We start from the raw sequence: 14,957 nt of genomic DNA, 5'->3' as shown, positions 1-14,957 counted from the left end.
ATCAATAATATTTTAGAATAAGAAGAAATTAAGTATTTCCGCATTTCTTTTCCTTCTTCATTTATCTTTTTTTTGCCCTATTAAACTCAATAATTTAGGCATGTTTACAAGCCTTAAGTTTTACTCCTTTGGCCATGCTCTCCTTCTCAGGGGTGGGGTTTGATTTGTTTTCAATCCTATTTTTTGTAAAAATTGATCTATATGTACTGAATGATTACAATAAAATTAATAAAAAAAAATAAAATAAAATGTAGCTCCTAAGTCCACATCATGCCAAGAGAGATCGCACAAAGATCTTAAACCAGTAATTATTAGCTACTTGCATGCAATGAGAAGTCAAGCAAAATGACACATTATTAGCTAAATGAACAGATTTCAGTTAGCCAATAAAATGTGTCATTTTGCTTGACATCTCATTGCATCCACAATGGCTAACATGGTACAACATCCTAGTACTACAGCTACTTGCATGCAAAACTCTAGCACTGTAAAATTAGGTGGTTTGATCATCGGCTGTATTTACTGGGTGATCAAAGGGCACTGGTATTCATTTCACACCACATCTATAAGTGGTTTGACCATACCAATCACAAATGAATTTGCACATTTTTTAAATTTGGTCAACTGCTATCTGAGTGGCCCGGAGCCTTAGTCAGATGCTACCTTGCTGTGATCAAATGGATTCTTCACCAGTGAATGGCGGTGAAGAGGCAGATCTTCTACTCAAATCACTGCATTGTGGGAATGTGGCTTTCTTGTTTATCTGTTATACTCAGTTTTCTGGAAGCAAGAATTAATCACATATTAGCAAAGGATGCATGTGCAGTATTTTGCATATTCTAAAAATACAAATGGAAAAAGGACCTGTGGTTCATGCATCTGGAGTTACATGAGGATTTTCTTTCTTTTTTCACAACATTTGCCATTCTTCAGTTTTTTGTCTTTTCTAAATGAAAATGTGAGATAAAAAATTTTTCTCAGCCACCATAACAAAGTACATGGGGTAAGGAACATAAGGAATATTTTTGGGTGGAGTATTCCTTTAAAGCACAGGGCTTTCTGAAAATGAACCATAACTGTATCTATTCTATTTCAGCTCATCAAAATTAACATACAGTAACTTAAAATTTAAGTTAAAACAGATCAGATTTTGTGAAACTATCATCAAATAAATGAGTTGCGAAAGTCAATTAAATAAAACACATACTGGTCTATCGAAATATTTGTACAAGGGAACAGTTGCCACCATGGAAATTACCTCAGTCATACCAGTATACCATTAAAATACAAACAACAAACTGCTTAAATTAAATATTTCTAAAAACCCCAAAACATCCGCTCTCACTTCACTTAAACTGCCGAATTTACTTAACAAGACCCAACTAGCAAGTTTAATCTATTCTTTCTACTTATCAAAAAACATACCGTAAGAGTATATCTGTAGTTCCTTACACATTCATATTTTGTCTTTATTAAACACTACTTCCAATTAATTAAATTAACACTCAAGAAAAGTGCACTGCTAGTTCAAACAGCTCGTCAGCAGCTAAAACAAAATTGAAACTTGAGCCACTCTCAAAATGCCCTATTTTTTAAAAGACATTAAAAGTCAGACTACCAAATCCAAACAGTAGATGCTTGAACATAATGTAGGTTTTCTTTATTAGTTTCATAACATGAAAAATATTGACCATTAGAAAACATTTCCTGATTGTTTCTAAAGAGCAAAAACAGCCAATACCAATTTCTGGTAGGCCAATTTGTGAATCACACCTTTCAAGTCAAAGAATGCTGGATTAATATCCTTTTCAGAGTGTGACAAAATTCACTTAACTGCTCATGCTCTAACTGTAAACAATCATATCTCTGCACTTGCAATGGGACTCGGTGGTATTTCAGTTATAAAGTCTCCATATATCCATCCATCCATCCATTGTCTCCCGCTTATCTGAGGTCGGGTCGCGGGGGCAGCAGCTTGAGCAGAGATGCCCAGACTTCCCTCTCCCCGGCCACTTCTTCTAGCTCTTCCGGGAGAATCCCAAGGCGTTCCCAGGCCAGTCGAGAGACATAGTCCCTCCAACGTGTCCTGGGTCTTCCCTGGGGCCTCCTCCCGGTTGGACGTGCCCGGAACACCTCACCAGGGAGGCGTCCAGGAGGCATCCTGATCAGATGCCCAAGCCACCTCATCTGACTCCTCTCGATGCGGAGGAGCAGCGGCTCTACTCTGAGCCCCTCCCGGATGACTGAGCTTCTCACCCTATCTTTAAGGGAAAGCCCAGACACCCTGCGGAGGAAACTCATTTCAGCCGCTTGTATTCGCGATCTCATTCTTTCGGTCACTACCCATAGCTCATGACCATAGGTGAGGGTAGGAACATAGATCGACTGGTAAATTGAGAGCTTTACCTTGCGGCTCAGCTCCTTTTTCACCACGACAGACCGATGCAGAGCCCGCATTACTGCGGATGCCGCACCGATCCTCCTGTCGATCTCACGCTCCATTCTTCCCTTTGTTTGAAAATGAAACTTGTACTGTTCTTTTTATTAATGAAAATTTTACTCCAAGTCTGTATATCATAAATATTTAAATGCAGCTTCCTGTAATCACTGGTAAGCAAATTCAACATCCAGTAATTTCTGTTTTTATTCAGTTCACCAGCACCACATGTACATCGATATATGAATAAATCAACAAGGAAAAGGAAGCAATCTTTGAATTATACCTAGCTTCTATACACTGAAAAGCTGGTAAATGTTACTTGAAAATATCTAGAAATATACAGTAAATAGATTAGGAATGCATAAATCATTTTCAACCTGCTTCTCTGTAATACAACATTAATAGGATTCAGTTTCAGTAAAATCAAAGACTAATCTGTGGTAGAAAACCAAAGTATTCAAATCATCTATTTTTCCTGAAAACAAAACCAGTACTTGCAGCTAAATATAGTCACTTCTGAAAAAAATAATATTTCCATCTGTCTACTTAAGGGGCAAGAGCCATAATACAAATGAATAATAAGGAGTATTTCATATGCTTTTCAGAAAACAATCATGAAAAACATCACATGGCTGTCAGTTGACAAAGGAAGGTTACCTTTGTTATTGCACAGAAATATGAATCATACACAATATGGCAAGTTTTATCTGGCTACTGTCTTCAAATTTTACCAAGCACAGTCATCAACAAAAAAGTTCTTTAGCGAGTCTCAAAGAATTTTTCAAAAGTTGAAAAAAGTGCAATATATGATAGTTGGGCAAAACCACAAAATAGGATGCACAGAACGTACCCGGATACAAGAATCCTGAAGACACAAGCTTGCGTTCTCCCTCCAGTCAGCGACTCAAAGCCAGGAAGAGTATATTATGCGAGGTTCAGCACAAGCTGAAAGAAATATTTTTATGCTCAGAACGGCTGAATTCCATTTATGGGTATTTCATGACTCACCCCGAAATTTCTTACTCCTTACCTATTGTTTTATTCTATTTCTGTTGATCATCCTGCAGCCTGCCTAAAACTTGATCAGGGCTTTACCTCATCCTGCAGATAATGGGGTAGGGGGAATGAGACAACACAGTGCTCGATTAGATATGAATTCAAGTTATTCTACTCTATATGAAATAAGTATACACACAGTATTAATTAAGAATTCCAAAGTATATTGCGGCTAAATCACTAAAATATCTAAACATTTATTAAGATGGCAATCTTCAACCATGCATACATTTAAAATAAATGTACATTAAAGTGGATTACCAAGGAAACAAACTTGATAAAACATTTCTACATTAAAAAAAAAATCTAATTCAAATGTAACTAAATAGTGATTGAATTTCATGTGTGACTGTGAGGCAGGAATTTCCCTGATAAAAACTTTGGGTTCAGCATACACTTTATAAAGAATAATATAATTATCATGGAATACATAACCTGTCTTAATATGGGCACGTGTCTCTCCATAACAATAAAAAAAAAAAAAAAAAAGTTTTTTTTAAATCGAGCCATTATTATTTCAGTGCCACATTAATTACTGAATACCAATTTGATACAACATATTTTAATTTATGCAAACTGTTTTGTAACAATACTCTTTTCAAGCCGGGTTTCAAAAAAAGTCACTTTGCCAGGTTTGCTACATTTGCGGTCAGATTTATGATTGCTTCAGTATATGGAGAAGACAGTAGCTGTTTAATAATACTTATAAAAAGTTAATATTCAATAGACAAGGTAAATTCATTAATTTCAAATGTTACAAACACCTGATGCTTTAATTTTCTACATAACTTTCTCCTTTTATAGATTTGTTTGCACTTAAAGGCTAACTGTGTGAAATTAAACTTGTCAATTTAAAATTACTATTATTTCAGAATTCAAGTAAAACCGCCTTTATTTTGTTTTCATGCTTTCTCAAATTAGTGATAAACTGATATTTCTTATGTCTGTGTAATAATCTAAAAAGAGCAACTGAATTGAACTGTGTGGGCAGTAATTGTTATACACTAAACAGTTTACCATTTTCTGTCTATGCTTATTTTTATGTCTTTTCTGTTAGTTGTAAACTATTTTCATATGTTTACTATATGTATTTATGTTTTGTGTCTAACATTTCACTATTATGTAATTCAGTCTCTATGTATGGTTTTGTGTTTTGACAGGTCTCTTGTGCACCGTGGGTGGTTGACCAAGAGCCAGGGCCACCTGTCTGCCTTCTTCCACATAAAGGCTGGTTCACTCATATTCTTAGTGTTGGAGAATCCTCTTGTTTGGTGTTAGTGTTTCTCTAGATTATGATCTTTTGGCTTTGTTTTTGGCTACTCCCAATACAGTATGTGTCTTTTGCACTTTTGTATGCTAAGCATATTTAAGTTGCGATTCTAATTCTGTAAAAAGCCAAATTTCCCCCGGGGACAAATAAAGTCCCATCTATCTATATAATTAACATTACGCTGGTCTCAATGAACAACAGAAATTTAGTCTTTGCTGATTCATTTTCAGCAATCCCTCTAACTTCACATCTCTGCAATTATGGGTGGCCGTTAATATCTAACATGTCATATCATTAAAGAGATATACTTTGTACTTTAAAATATGAGCTGAACAACAGGAATATCTGTGAGAAGTTTCGAAATGTTAACTAAATGAATTTTGTTTTTGAATGAACATATGCATTATCTCATTTTGTCACCATTATAGATTGATGTGTGGATGTACGCTAAATGGCAACCTGTCCAAAGATGGAGCCTGTCTTGGAAACCAAGCAGCTGGGATAGGCATCAGCTCCTTGCAACACAAACTGGATAAGCCAATTATAAAATGGAATGATGGTTAGACAGACAACTGTAGCCATGATCATAACAATCCTAAGATGAACACAAAGCTTCCATTCCCTTATCAATGCACTCTCTCCAGTGTTCAAATGTCTGATACTAAAGGTAATATTATGGCTTCTGAAAGACTGGTCACATCATTATGGTTTTGAAACAGAAACAAATCTTGTTTTTTATATTTCTCAACTAACTCCATAATGAGACAAAAGTTTCAAGGAGGTTGGCAGCAAGCACTGATTAAAAAAAAAAAAAAAAAACTTTTGTGCCTTTAAAGTACAGTGGGATTTTTCCCTCTTTATTAAGTTAAACCATTATGGACTTTTAAATAACAGGATTAATCCCCACAGTCCCTGTGCTGAAATTCACACCCTGCTAATATATTTTTATATTTACTCAGACCTTGAGCTTCACACTATCAGAAGGGTCAAGACTGTGGAAAGTGCAGTAAATGAATTGAGAGGACATTAAGCGAAGTTGAGTAAATCCGGATGGGCACTTAACCAGATGTTCAACACATCTTAAATTGAACACCTTTTTTAACACCAATTAGAAATCTATTGCATGTGCCACATACTGTAGTATTTTAAAACAACCTCTTTCATAGACAGCAGTACTGAATAATTAAATGACCTCTGAAGAAAAATGCATCTTAGATCTAGCTAATGGGCATAATATAATTTTGCTCTACATCTCTTAAATTAATATTAACAAACATATTCATTTAAAATGAACCCACAACAGATAAGCATTGCTGCTATAGATAAAGAGACAGGCATTTCTTGAAAATTACATTTTAGAGTTGTGTAAATGCAGTAATTGCATATTAAATGTGTCTTTTCTACATTGACAGCCTAAGGGAATTAAATCATATTAATCTTTATTAGGAGAGGCTACATTAGAACCTTATCTACATCTTCAAAAGTCTCAAGACATCAATAAAATTGATTCAGTGGAATTGTTTAATTTTTCAAGGGTACCATTAAAAATTAGTGGATGTGAATTTAATGTGAAAATTACAATGGGTCGTGGGAATCTATCCAAAACAATAGTAATGTTGTATAGTACAAACCCTGAAATTAAAAAAAAAATGCACATGGACAAGATACTGGGACATCTAAGCTGTTAACTACTATTAACTAAGCACTAATACATGACAGATTGAATGGTCTCCTCATATTTAAGTAAATATTTATTTTCTTAGGAAATATTCAATTAAACCAATAAACATTTTTGTTATAAACAACACTCAACAAATACAATTGTTTGAGTTAACTTGGTAAAAAAAAAAGTGACATGTAAAATATCAAAAAATTCACCTAAATGCCATGTTTCTATATGGACGAGTATACTAAACAACCATTTGAGGTCTGATAGCTCATTTCATAGAATAGTGCAGACGTAACTGCATTGAATCCTCTAAGACAAAGCCTTAAAAAAATAAAAAGAAAAGAAAAATCTACTTAAGGACAGTTATATTAGGCAGGGGCTAGGTGCTCTTTTGCCCTGGAAGCCCTGCAGATTTAGTTTTTTTTATTTCCAGCTTAAATGGATTTTTTTCCTTTCTGTGCACCCTGGTCAACTGACCTTACCAATAGACTATCATTGAGAGACAAAAAAAAAATCTGTATTTAAGGACTCTACTGTATTTCTCATAATTATATGTCCATCTTATAGTAAGTGTGGATTTTTGTATACTATTTATGCATTATTATTCTTATGTAATTTTGTTTATCTATGCATATAGCTATTTCTCTGACATCTTATAACACACTTTGAGCTACATCCTTTGTATGAAAACATGCTATAGAAATAAATGTTGTAGTAGAGATATCAATTAAAGCAAACAGCTAGTGATCTTCCATACATTTTACTTTAAACTATTTTTTTAAAGGACAAAAACCTTTTAAGCATTAAAAATTAATTTTGACAGTCTGATTTGTTCTCACTACCAAATAGAATTTATGAGACAAGCATTTATGTAGATCATGTCTCTGATCACAGTATAAAAAAATTATTTATAAAACTTCCATAAAGAATGGCCAAAATTTAAAAACCATGGCAAGTAAAACAATCACATATGTGGCAATCACTTTTAAGTAAACATTTAATAAAGAGTCAAAAATTGAATTCTTGCACAGAAAATTTTTGAGCAATCGGCATTTGTAGTTGAGCACCAGTTATTTAATACTACTTATAAAAATAAAACAGCCCTTAAAATCCAGATAGAAAAGGAAAGAAAAACTGCTTTTATACACTGCCATACTCTGCAATCTTGAAGGGGAAGGAGTGCTCATTTATTTTATGCAGGTCCAAAACAACTAAAGCCCATGTCACATTTTTTCCAGTGGTTTTTAGTCATAGTCTTTATTTATATAATGTAATCCAGTTCAAAGCACTCAGGGGTGCACTTCCATGAAGACAATCACCTAATATGATATACCTAATGACTGAGACAAACTAGTCTACAACTGGCTTCTTGTTAGTCGGAGATGTAGGCTATGTATACAGGAGAGCTGATAACCAATAAATGCTCATCAACAAGTACAATGCATAGAATGTAGCAATGAGTAAGAACAAACACACATTTTAAACCTTAGAAATAGAAGAGAAGCTCATCTGTCTGATGTCTTATGTACTAAACAGAAAGAAAAAAATAAACTAATAAAAAGGGCACAGACTGCAGCTGAACACACCAGTACAGGGCCAAATCTGTCAGACAGCACTGGGGCTGTGAACCTCACAAACAGGACAGAAGCTGGTCTGTCTGATGTCTCGCATTTTACATACCATAACAGAATGGAAAAAGGAAATAAAGGACAGAGATTGCTGCTGAACTCGCTGCAGCTGTTAACCCTTCATAAATTGCCAACTCTGTCAAGCAACATGCTATTGGCTGTCAGAAAAAGGGGCAAACACGACTTTACTGGAAGATTGGCACTCAGTCGGTAAATGTGACATGGACTATGATTTTCACTTGTGTAATATGACATGGTGCAGCGATAAGATCAGCGACTGCAATCGTCAAATCTGACATACTCCACAACAAAATGTTGTGTAATGTGATATTGGCTTAACACATAATACCTATTATCAAATAAAATATACAAAGGCAGCCCAATATCTGCTATTTCAACCATTTCTGCCAATGGTTGTAACCCAATTTTATGTCTGACCTTGTTCTGAAAATGTCCAATAATGGAAATGGCAGCAAAAATCCAAAATGCTGTATTATTTATTTTACAGAAGAACATTTCAAACTTATAAAATAAATGAGACAAACATAATCCACGCCAAAATTAACCATGAGTATGTATAGTACATTGGCCTTATGCTTAAACATGCTACAGTTTTTGATAATGACACACAAGATCACAGAGTTGGAAAAGGCATAATGATAGCACGAAAATGCACCACCAATAACTCACAACTGATCCCTCAGGAGAAAGGTGGTGCCTTTCTATGGGATGACTGAGAGTGTCACTTAACTCCCTACTCCAGTTTGCTAAACTCCCAAAGAAAGAATGGCCACAAGGTGTATTTATTATGTTTGAAAATACAAGCAGCAGATTTTACCTCTTCTCAGCTAAAAAGATAAATGTCTATTCTGCTGCTTAGTTGTACAGATCTTATTGCACAGCTGTGTGTGCCCCCAGTTAGATTTGGTAAAAAGTTCTGTCTTTGCTAAGGAATCTCTAAGAGTGTCATTTCCACCTCCCAACAGCTTCACTCCCTGAGACAGTACTGCTGGAACGTGTACTTAAGAAGCTAAGAATTACAGCTATTTGCTGATTAAGCTGCTTACCCTGATTAAGCTTAGTGCTGCCAGATTCAAAAGCAATTTTTGAAAATGATGAAAGTCTAAAGTGTGGAGAACTATTCCTCACCCTTAGTGACTGTTGCTACATATTTGTCCGTGTCAGTTTTCTTTGTTTGTAAGTAATTTTAAAAAAAATAAATTGGATGTTGACAGATAAAAATGAAATGAAATTCACTTGGAGGGTAGGGGGGAATATGGAGTTTTTTGTGCTCACTCAATCTGCAGAACTGCCTAGGCCCAACACTATATACAGTACATTATTGTGTATTTTCAGTACTTTAATTCTGAATAGAACATACAAATAAAATGATGCCATTAAAACAAATACATGCTTAAAACATTGCCAAAAACATTACCTAATTCAACTAATCAAATCATAATAGAAAAGATGAATGCTGAAATTAATTCTTATATAATAAAACACAAACTAAATTAAATATTTAGGCACCGTTCAGTTATAATTTAGTTCCACTGTCTTACAACTCTGAAAGCCTTTGCTTGAAGCTTAGGCTGGCCAACTGCCTATGTAGAACTGACACAAAACAAAAAACGCACACTCATTGGGTGAACAAACTAACACTAAAATACTCACCATTCAGATATGATTAGACACAGGATATGATTTCACTTTCTCATACATTTATTAGTTTTATTGCTGGAATATGAACCTTTTTCATCAACTAATACTTTTTTTAAAATTCAAACAAACATGCTTCTCTGTGATTCGAAACCCAAAGATCTATTTTGTCACACAAGAATTATTAGATATTGAAATATTAATCACTCCAGAACTCATATTTAATAAATGCCTGATGCTGTATATGCATTTTTATGTGTTCTGTATGTCAATGTAAACTTTAGATTAAATATGGGTTCTTGTATTAGCTGCCAAACTTAATAATAAAAAAAAAAATAAAAAAAAAAATAGAACTATATGTTGAGGGTGGAAATAGTCAAGACTTCAAGTATCTGGAGAGAAAGAAGGATAATACTCTGCTAGGATACATAACACACTCTGTATTATCTAACTTTAGCCATATGAGTAATTTCTTGAAAAAGTAGCTCCTTCCTGTGTTTGTAGTAAATCTGTTGGACAATAATTGAGAATGTTTCATATTTAAAATATATGTTCTGAAACACTAATTCTGTGGGCTGCTTACCTATATATTCCTACATGTGGTACATGTCAATGGATCATTACTGTGAATTTTTACAATATATTTTTCAACTTTTATATACTAATAAAGTAAGTTGAAAAATTACAAGTTTGTAAATATTGACAAAAGATTTGTTAATGTTTTCATGTTAATTGGGCTTACTGAGATGTTTGTCATTTCCCCTTTTTAAATGACTTTAAAGATTTTTTTTGGTTTCTTGCCCCTTAGATCAAATTTATATAACAGACAGAAACAAGGTTTAGTAAACCAAGACTCAACATGTGTGAACAATGTAGCTGAATGGGACAAGTAATTACAGTTGCAATTTATTTTACACATAATATTTGATTCTATGACCATGTTTATAAATTACATGTTTCTTACTAAGCTATTTCCTCCTAATTATATAGTGACAACCATTATTGATACAAATGTTTGGCTTAAATGTGGACAGAGCAGTCTGAATTGTAAACCTGTGCAATAGTGCTAATGCTAGGAATTTACAAATAATGCAGAAGCAATGGAGAACAATGCAAACTTCTATATTCCAACATACTGTGTGTACGGAGTGGCAGGTAGCAATAAAGGTAATGTTGAATATGAGTTTACTACGGTATGAGGCACAGATCAAAAGAAAGGAGGAGTTTCTAATTGTGAAAAGAAACAAACCTCTTTCTTTTCCCAATTAGAATAAGTCAAAAATGCTAGTTCAAATTTCTGCAAAAATACGACACTAGATGTAGTATGAAGAAGAAATAACAGGCAGAACAAAATATTTGTAACCATTTACTATTTTGACTTTTCACTACAAGTATAATAGATAAGGGTTCATTTTTTGACCTTTCCACAGGCTAAAATACTTTCCCACAATAATCCCAAAATTTAGAGCTGCAAAAGCATACTTAAATATTTGTAATTATATTGCAGTGCACTAAAGTGCTGTGTAACTTTAAAGATAAACCATTACTATTTATTTAAAATGAAAAACACTACTGTCAAGGTCCTCTTCTCTATTAACACAATAACACTACAATAAAGTGATGAAAAGTGATTTATAATGGATTACCGGTAAGTATTTTCTTTTTTTAATGAGGTAGACTATAAAAATGTCATGAAACTAACCACTTCTTTCACTATCTACTTTGGCCAAAAAAGGTCTGTCTTTAAATAATGTGCTAAATATTTTCCTTTTCCTTAATGACATACTGTATCTTGAGGTTAAGTCTTTTAAATTTATAGTTTGATCAGTTTCTCAACATATGAAATCCAGTAGTTTAATTTTCAGATTTTGGTGCATTATCTTCCAGAAATTTTATTTTTTCTTACCTGTGAGTTTGGCTGAAGCCCAGAATGAGGAGTGGAGTGTTTCTGTAAATTCTCCAACATCAATGCCTATAAAACAGACAATAAATAGTCAGTGACTTGATCACAAAAATTACTCAAGAATAAAAAGCTCTGTACTACCTGTATGAAAAATAACACCAGTGCTGATTAAAAGGCTAATGATCACACAAGAGCAACAAATTTAAAAAAGGGAAATCAGAAACACCAAAACATAACTAGTGAAGAACATTGCTAATGATGCAAAAGTCAATCTTACATTAGCTATTAGAATTAGTTAAGAAAAAGATAGTTAAGTAAAAAAAAAAAAAAAAAAAAAAAAAACATTTTTCAAAAGAAGATGATGCAGTGACTCAATGGATGGTATCTTACGGATCCTGCATCCTCAGATCAAATCCCCTGCCGAGCCATCATACATGTTCAATTACTATGCTCTCTCAAGTCTGTGGTTTTCCACCCACCTTCCCAATTATGACTCTAAACTGAAGAAGTCCGATTGGGAATGAAGATGTATACCATGTGTAGGCACTTTGATGGAACTGCACCTTGTTCTGTGCTGTTCCTTCCCTTGTCTCCAGTGCAGCCAGGATAGTTCCTGGACCCTTACGATGCTGAACTGAACTAAACATGTCTAGGAATATATTATGTTTACCAAAAAAAATAAATGCAAATAAAGCCAAGACAGGCCATGGCCCGCAATGTGACCCTGTATTATATTACACTCCAAAAAGGAAATTGATTCTAATGAAAAAGTAATATATTGAAAGAAGATCTGTATAATCCATCTATTTCTTGACCCACCTGCACTCATTCAGGATAGCAGGGAGCTAAAAATGTCCACGGAAGCACAGAACCAAACTATCACTCCAAATAACTGACAAAGTGTAATTCTTGTATTGAGTTTAACCAATGTATACTGGTTCTTAAGTTGCTATTTCCACTTTGTCTAATATCACACACAAGCTTGCATTGTTGCCACTTTTATCTCATTATGAAATTAGTTCAGAAGCAGATTGACACATGCTTTGACAGCAAAATACCTGATAAAATGAAGTATAATTGTTTAACTTGTACTGTCAAAACACTTGTAAGAGAAGATGAAAATATAACAAGATTACTCACTTTTAAGTAATGTCATATACAGCCCCGGTAAATAAATGGATGCTTCACTTTCACTTTCTCTGTTGTAAGGAGCACTTTTACAGAAGCCCATCACTCCAAGCATCCATTCATTTTCTACTAGTGAACACAATTCAGAGTTACACTAGGGTGTGACTCGCACGTATCCACAGTTACGCATATAGAACTATGGGATTACCACAGTGCAAATAACACTTGCAGATTCAAACAAAGTGGCTCTTCGGCTTGTTTACACCTGTAATGATACGAGTTTCTCCATTTTGTAATAACAAAATAAAATTTACTTAGTGTTTCAATGATTTGAAGGACAAGGGACATCTCCCTGTTAATACAACATTTACTGTGTTAACACAGACACGTAATCGCCAAAACACACTATTAGCCAGACAATCAAAACAGCATGCTTCATTGCTAAATATGAATCAACAAACACTGCATTTATGTAATTCATTAGATTTCTGAAGGCAAACTATTATTTATTAGTGTAACCAACAAGTAAAACCAATTGGTTCACTAACAAAGCAGACTGTAAATGCATGCTGTTACAAAAACAAATTTAAAGATTTAGTTCACATGGAAATATCTGGAATTATCTTAAAATTCACTAATTCAACATTACAGCTTTAATTATGTTTCGAGTTATATTTAGTGTGGATTTTAAGAAGTAGCTTTCAGCAACTGGTCAGAAAATGTCAGAAAATAAATTTAAGAATGTGCACATGCTCAGATAAATCAGTTCGTTCATGATATACATCATTCTTTATAAACCCTAAGCTACTGTTACATTGTAGGGATCCCCATCTCAGCCACACAAAGTTCAAGCCTTGCACTCTATTTTGATATTAATGAATGACAATACTTATTTCCTTACATGATAGTTGGGTAACTACTTGAAGGATATACTAGTATTTAAAAGCTGTTGTCACTGTAAGTGTATACAGTATGTATTTTATATTGAACTACAGAAAAATGCACAATATTGTTCACTTCAATAAATGGAGGTACTTAAATAAAAAACTGAATAGGATTTCTTTTTTTGCTGTGGTATCGAAAGGTATAGAGTATCATAAAATTTCACCAGTATTGGTATTGAAAGCAAAAGTTCTGTTATTGTGACATGCCTACTCCTTATTATAATAAATGTGTGTATAATGTATGACTTAGACTGCCCTGTTATGAACAGGACTGGTGTGTAAAGATACCATTTCTCAACACTAACAAAGGATTAAGCAGGTTCTATAAACGAATGGATGGAACAGTAAGTTTGTAGCAAAAGGCACATAGCGGTGAAAAAGGTTCCATACTACAAACAATCCTGTGCACAGTGATTCTGTTAACATAAATGGACATTACACGTCTGTATTAACCATAGTTAACTGTTGATTTTAAACGAGCTAAGAACCGACACAGGTTTGAACCCATTTATTCACTATCCCAATCCTGAACACAAGATGTAGGTACACATTTATTTTATAATATGATAATCCAAATGAGGACAGTTAACACTTTTCTAAAATAAAAATTAAATTAAATCTGAAAATGTTGAAACAGCTGTCAAAAGCAGTTGCAAGCAGGGGTGTCACCACACACCACATAGAACATCAGGTATCAGATTTTAAAATTTAGTACACAAATTCACACAGTACACACAGGTTATCATTTATGACATAGTAGTGTGCATTAATCCACCTACAGTGGAACCTCAGGTCACGAACATCTCGGACACTTACAAATCGGGTTACGACCAAAAAGTTCGCCAAACTTTTGCATCTGTTCACGACCACACACTCGGGTGACGAACAAGCCAGTTTCCCTTCCAGTTCGTACGCGCCGATGATTTCTGCACATGTTCAATCTCTCTCATTGCATTCCCTGTGCAGCGAGCATGAGAACGTGAGCAAGAAAGAGAGAGCACGAGCAAGCGAGCAAGAGAGAGAGAGCACGAGCAAGCGAGTAAGAGAGAGAGAGCACGAGCGAGCGAGCAAGAGAGAGAGAGCACGAGCGAGCGAGCAAGAGAGAGAGAGCACGAGAGAGCACGAGCAAGCAAGCAAGAGAGAGAGAGCCGAGCAAGAGACAGAGAGAGCCAGAGAGCGCGAGCGAGCCCAAGCAGAAGAAGTAAACATTACAGAAGAAGTAAGTAAACATTTAGTTTACTATTACACTGTGCATTCTAT

General features: G+C 34.5%; 1 protein-coding gene across 4 annotated transcripts in view; it reads right to left on the bottom strand.

Moving 5' to 3' along the window:
• The window catches only part of acin1b (apoptotic chromatin condensation inducer 1b), a 213,644-nt gene that overhangs the window by 164,593 nt on the left and 34,094 nt on the right, over positions 1 to 14,957 (bottom strand). For 2 of the 4 annotated variants that reach the window (XM_051922286.1, XM_028793641.2), the window contains exon 2: positions 11,629 to 11,694. In XM_051922286.1, the coding sequence (XP_051778246.1) occupies positions 11,629 to 11,694 (66 nt within the window). Of the gene's footprint in view, positions 1 to 3,290; positions 3,386 to 3,470; positions 3,542 to 11,628; positions 11,695 to 14,957 lie in introns of those variants that run through there. The other 2 variants (XM_051922287.1, XM_051922288.1) reach the window with 2 other exon arrangements.

The sequence above is a fragment of the Erpetoichthys calabaricus genome, chromosome 2 (genome assembly GCF_900747795.2).
Source record: "Erpetoichthys calabaricus chromosome 2, fErpCal1.3, whole genome shotgun sequence".
NCBI classification, from domain to species: Eukaryota; Metazoa; Chordata; class Cladistia; order Polypteriformes; family Polypteridae; genus Erpetoichthys; species Erpetoichthys calabaricus.
The sequence above is the reverse complement of the archived record's forward strand: the minus strand, read 5'-3'. Positions and strand labels throughout refer to the sequence as shown.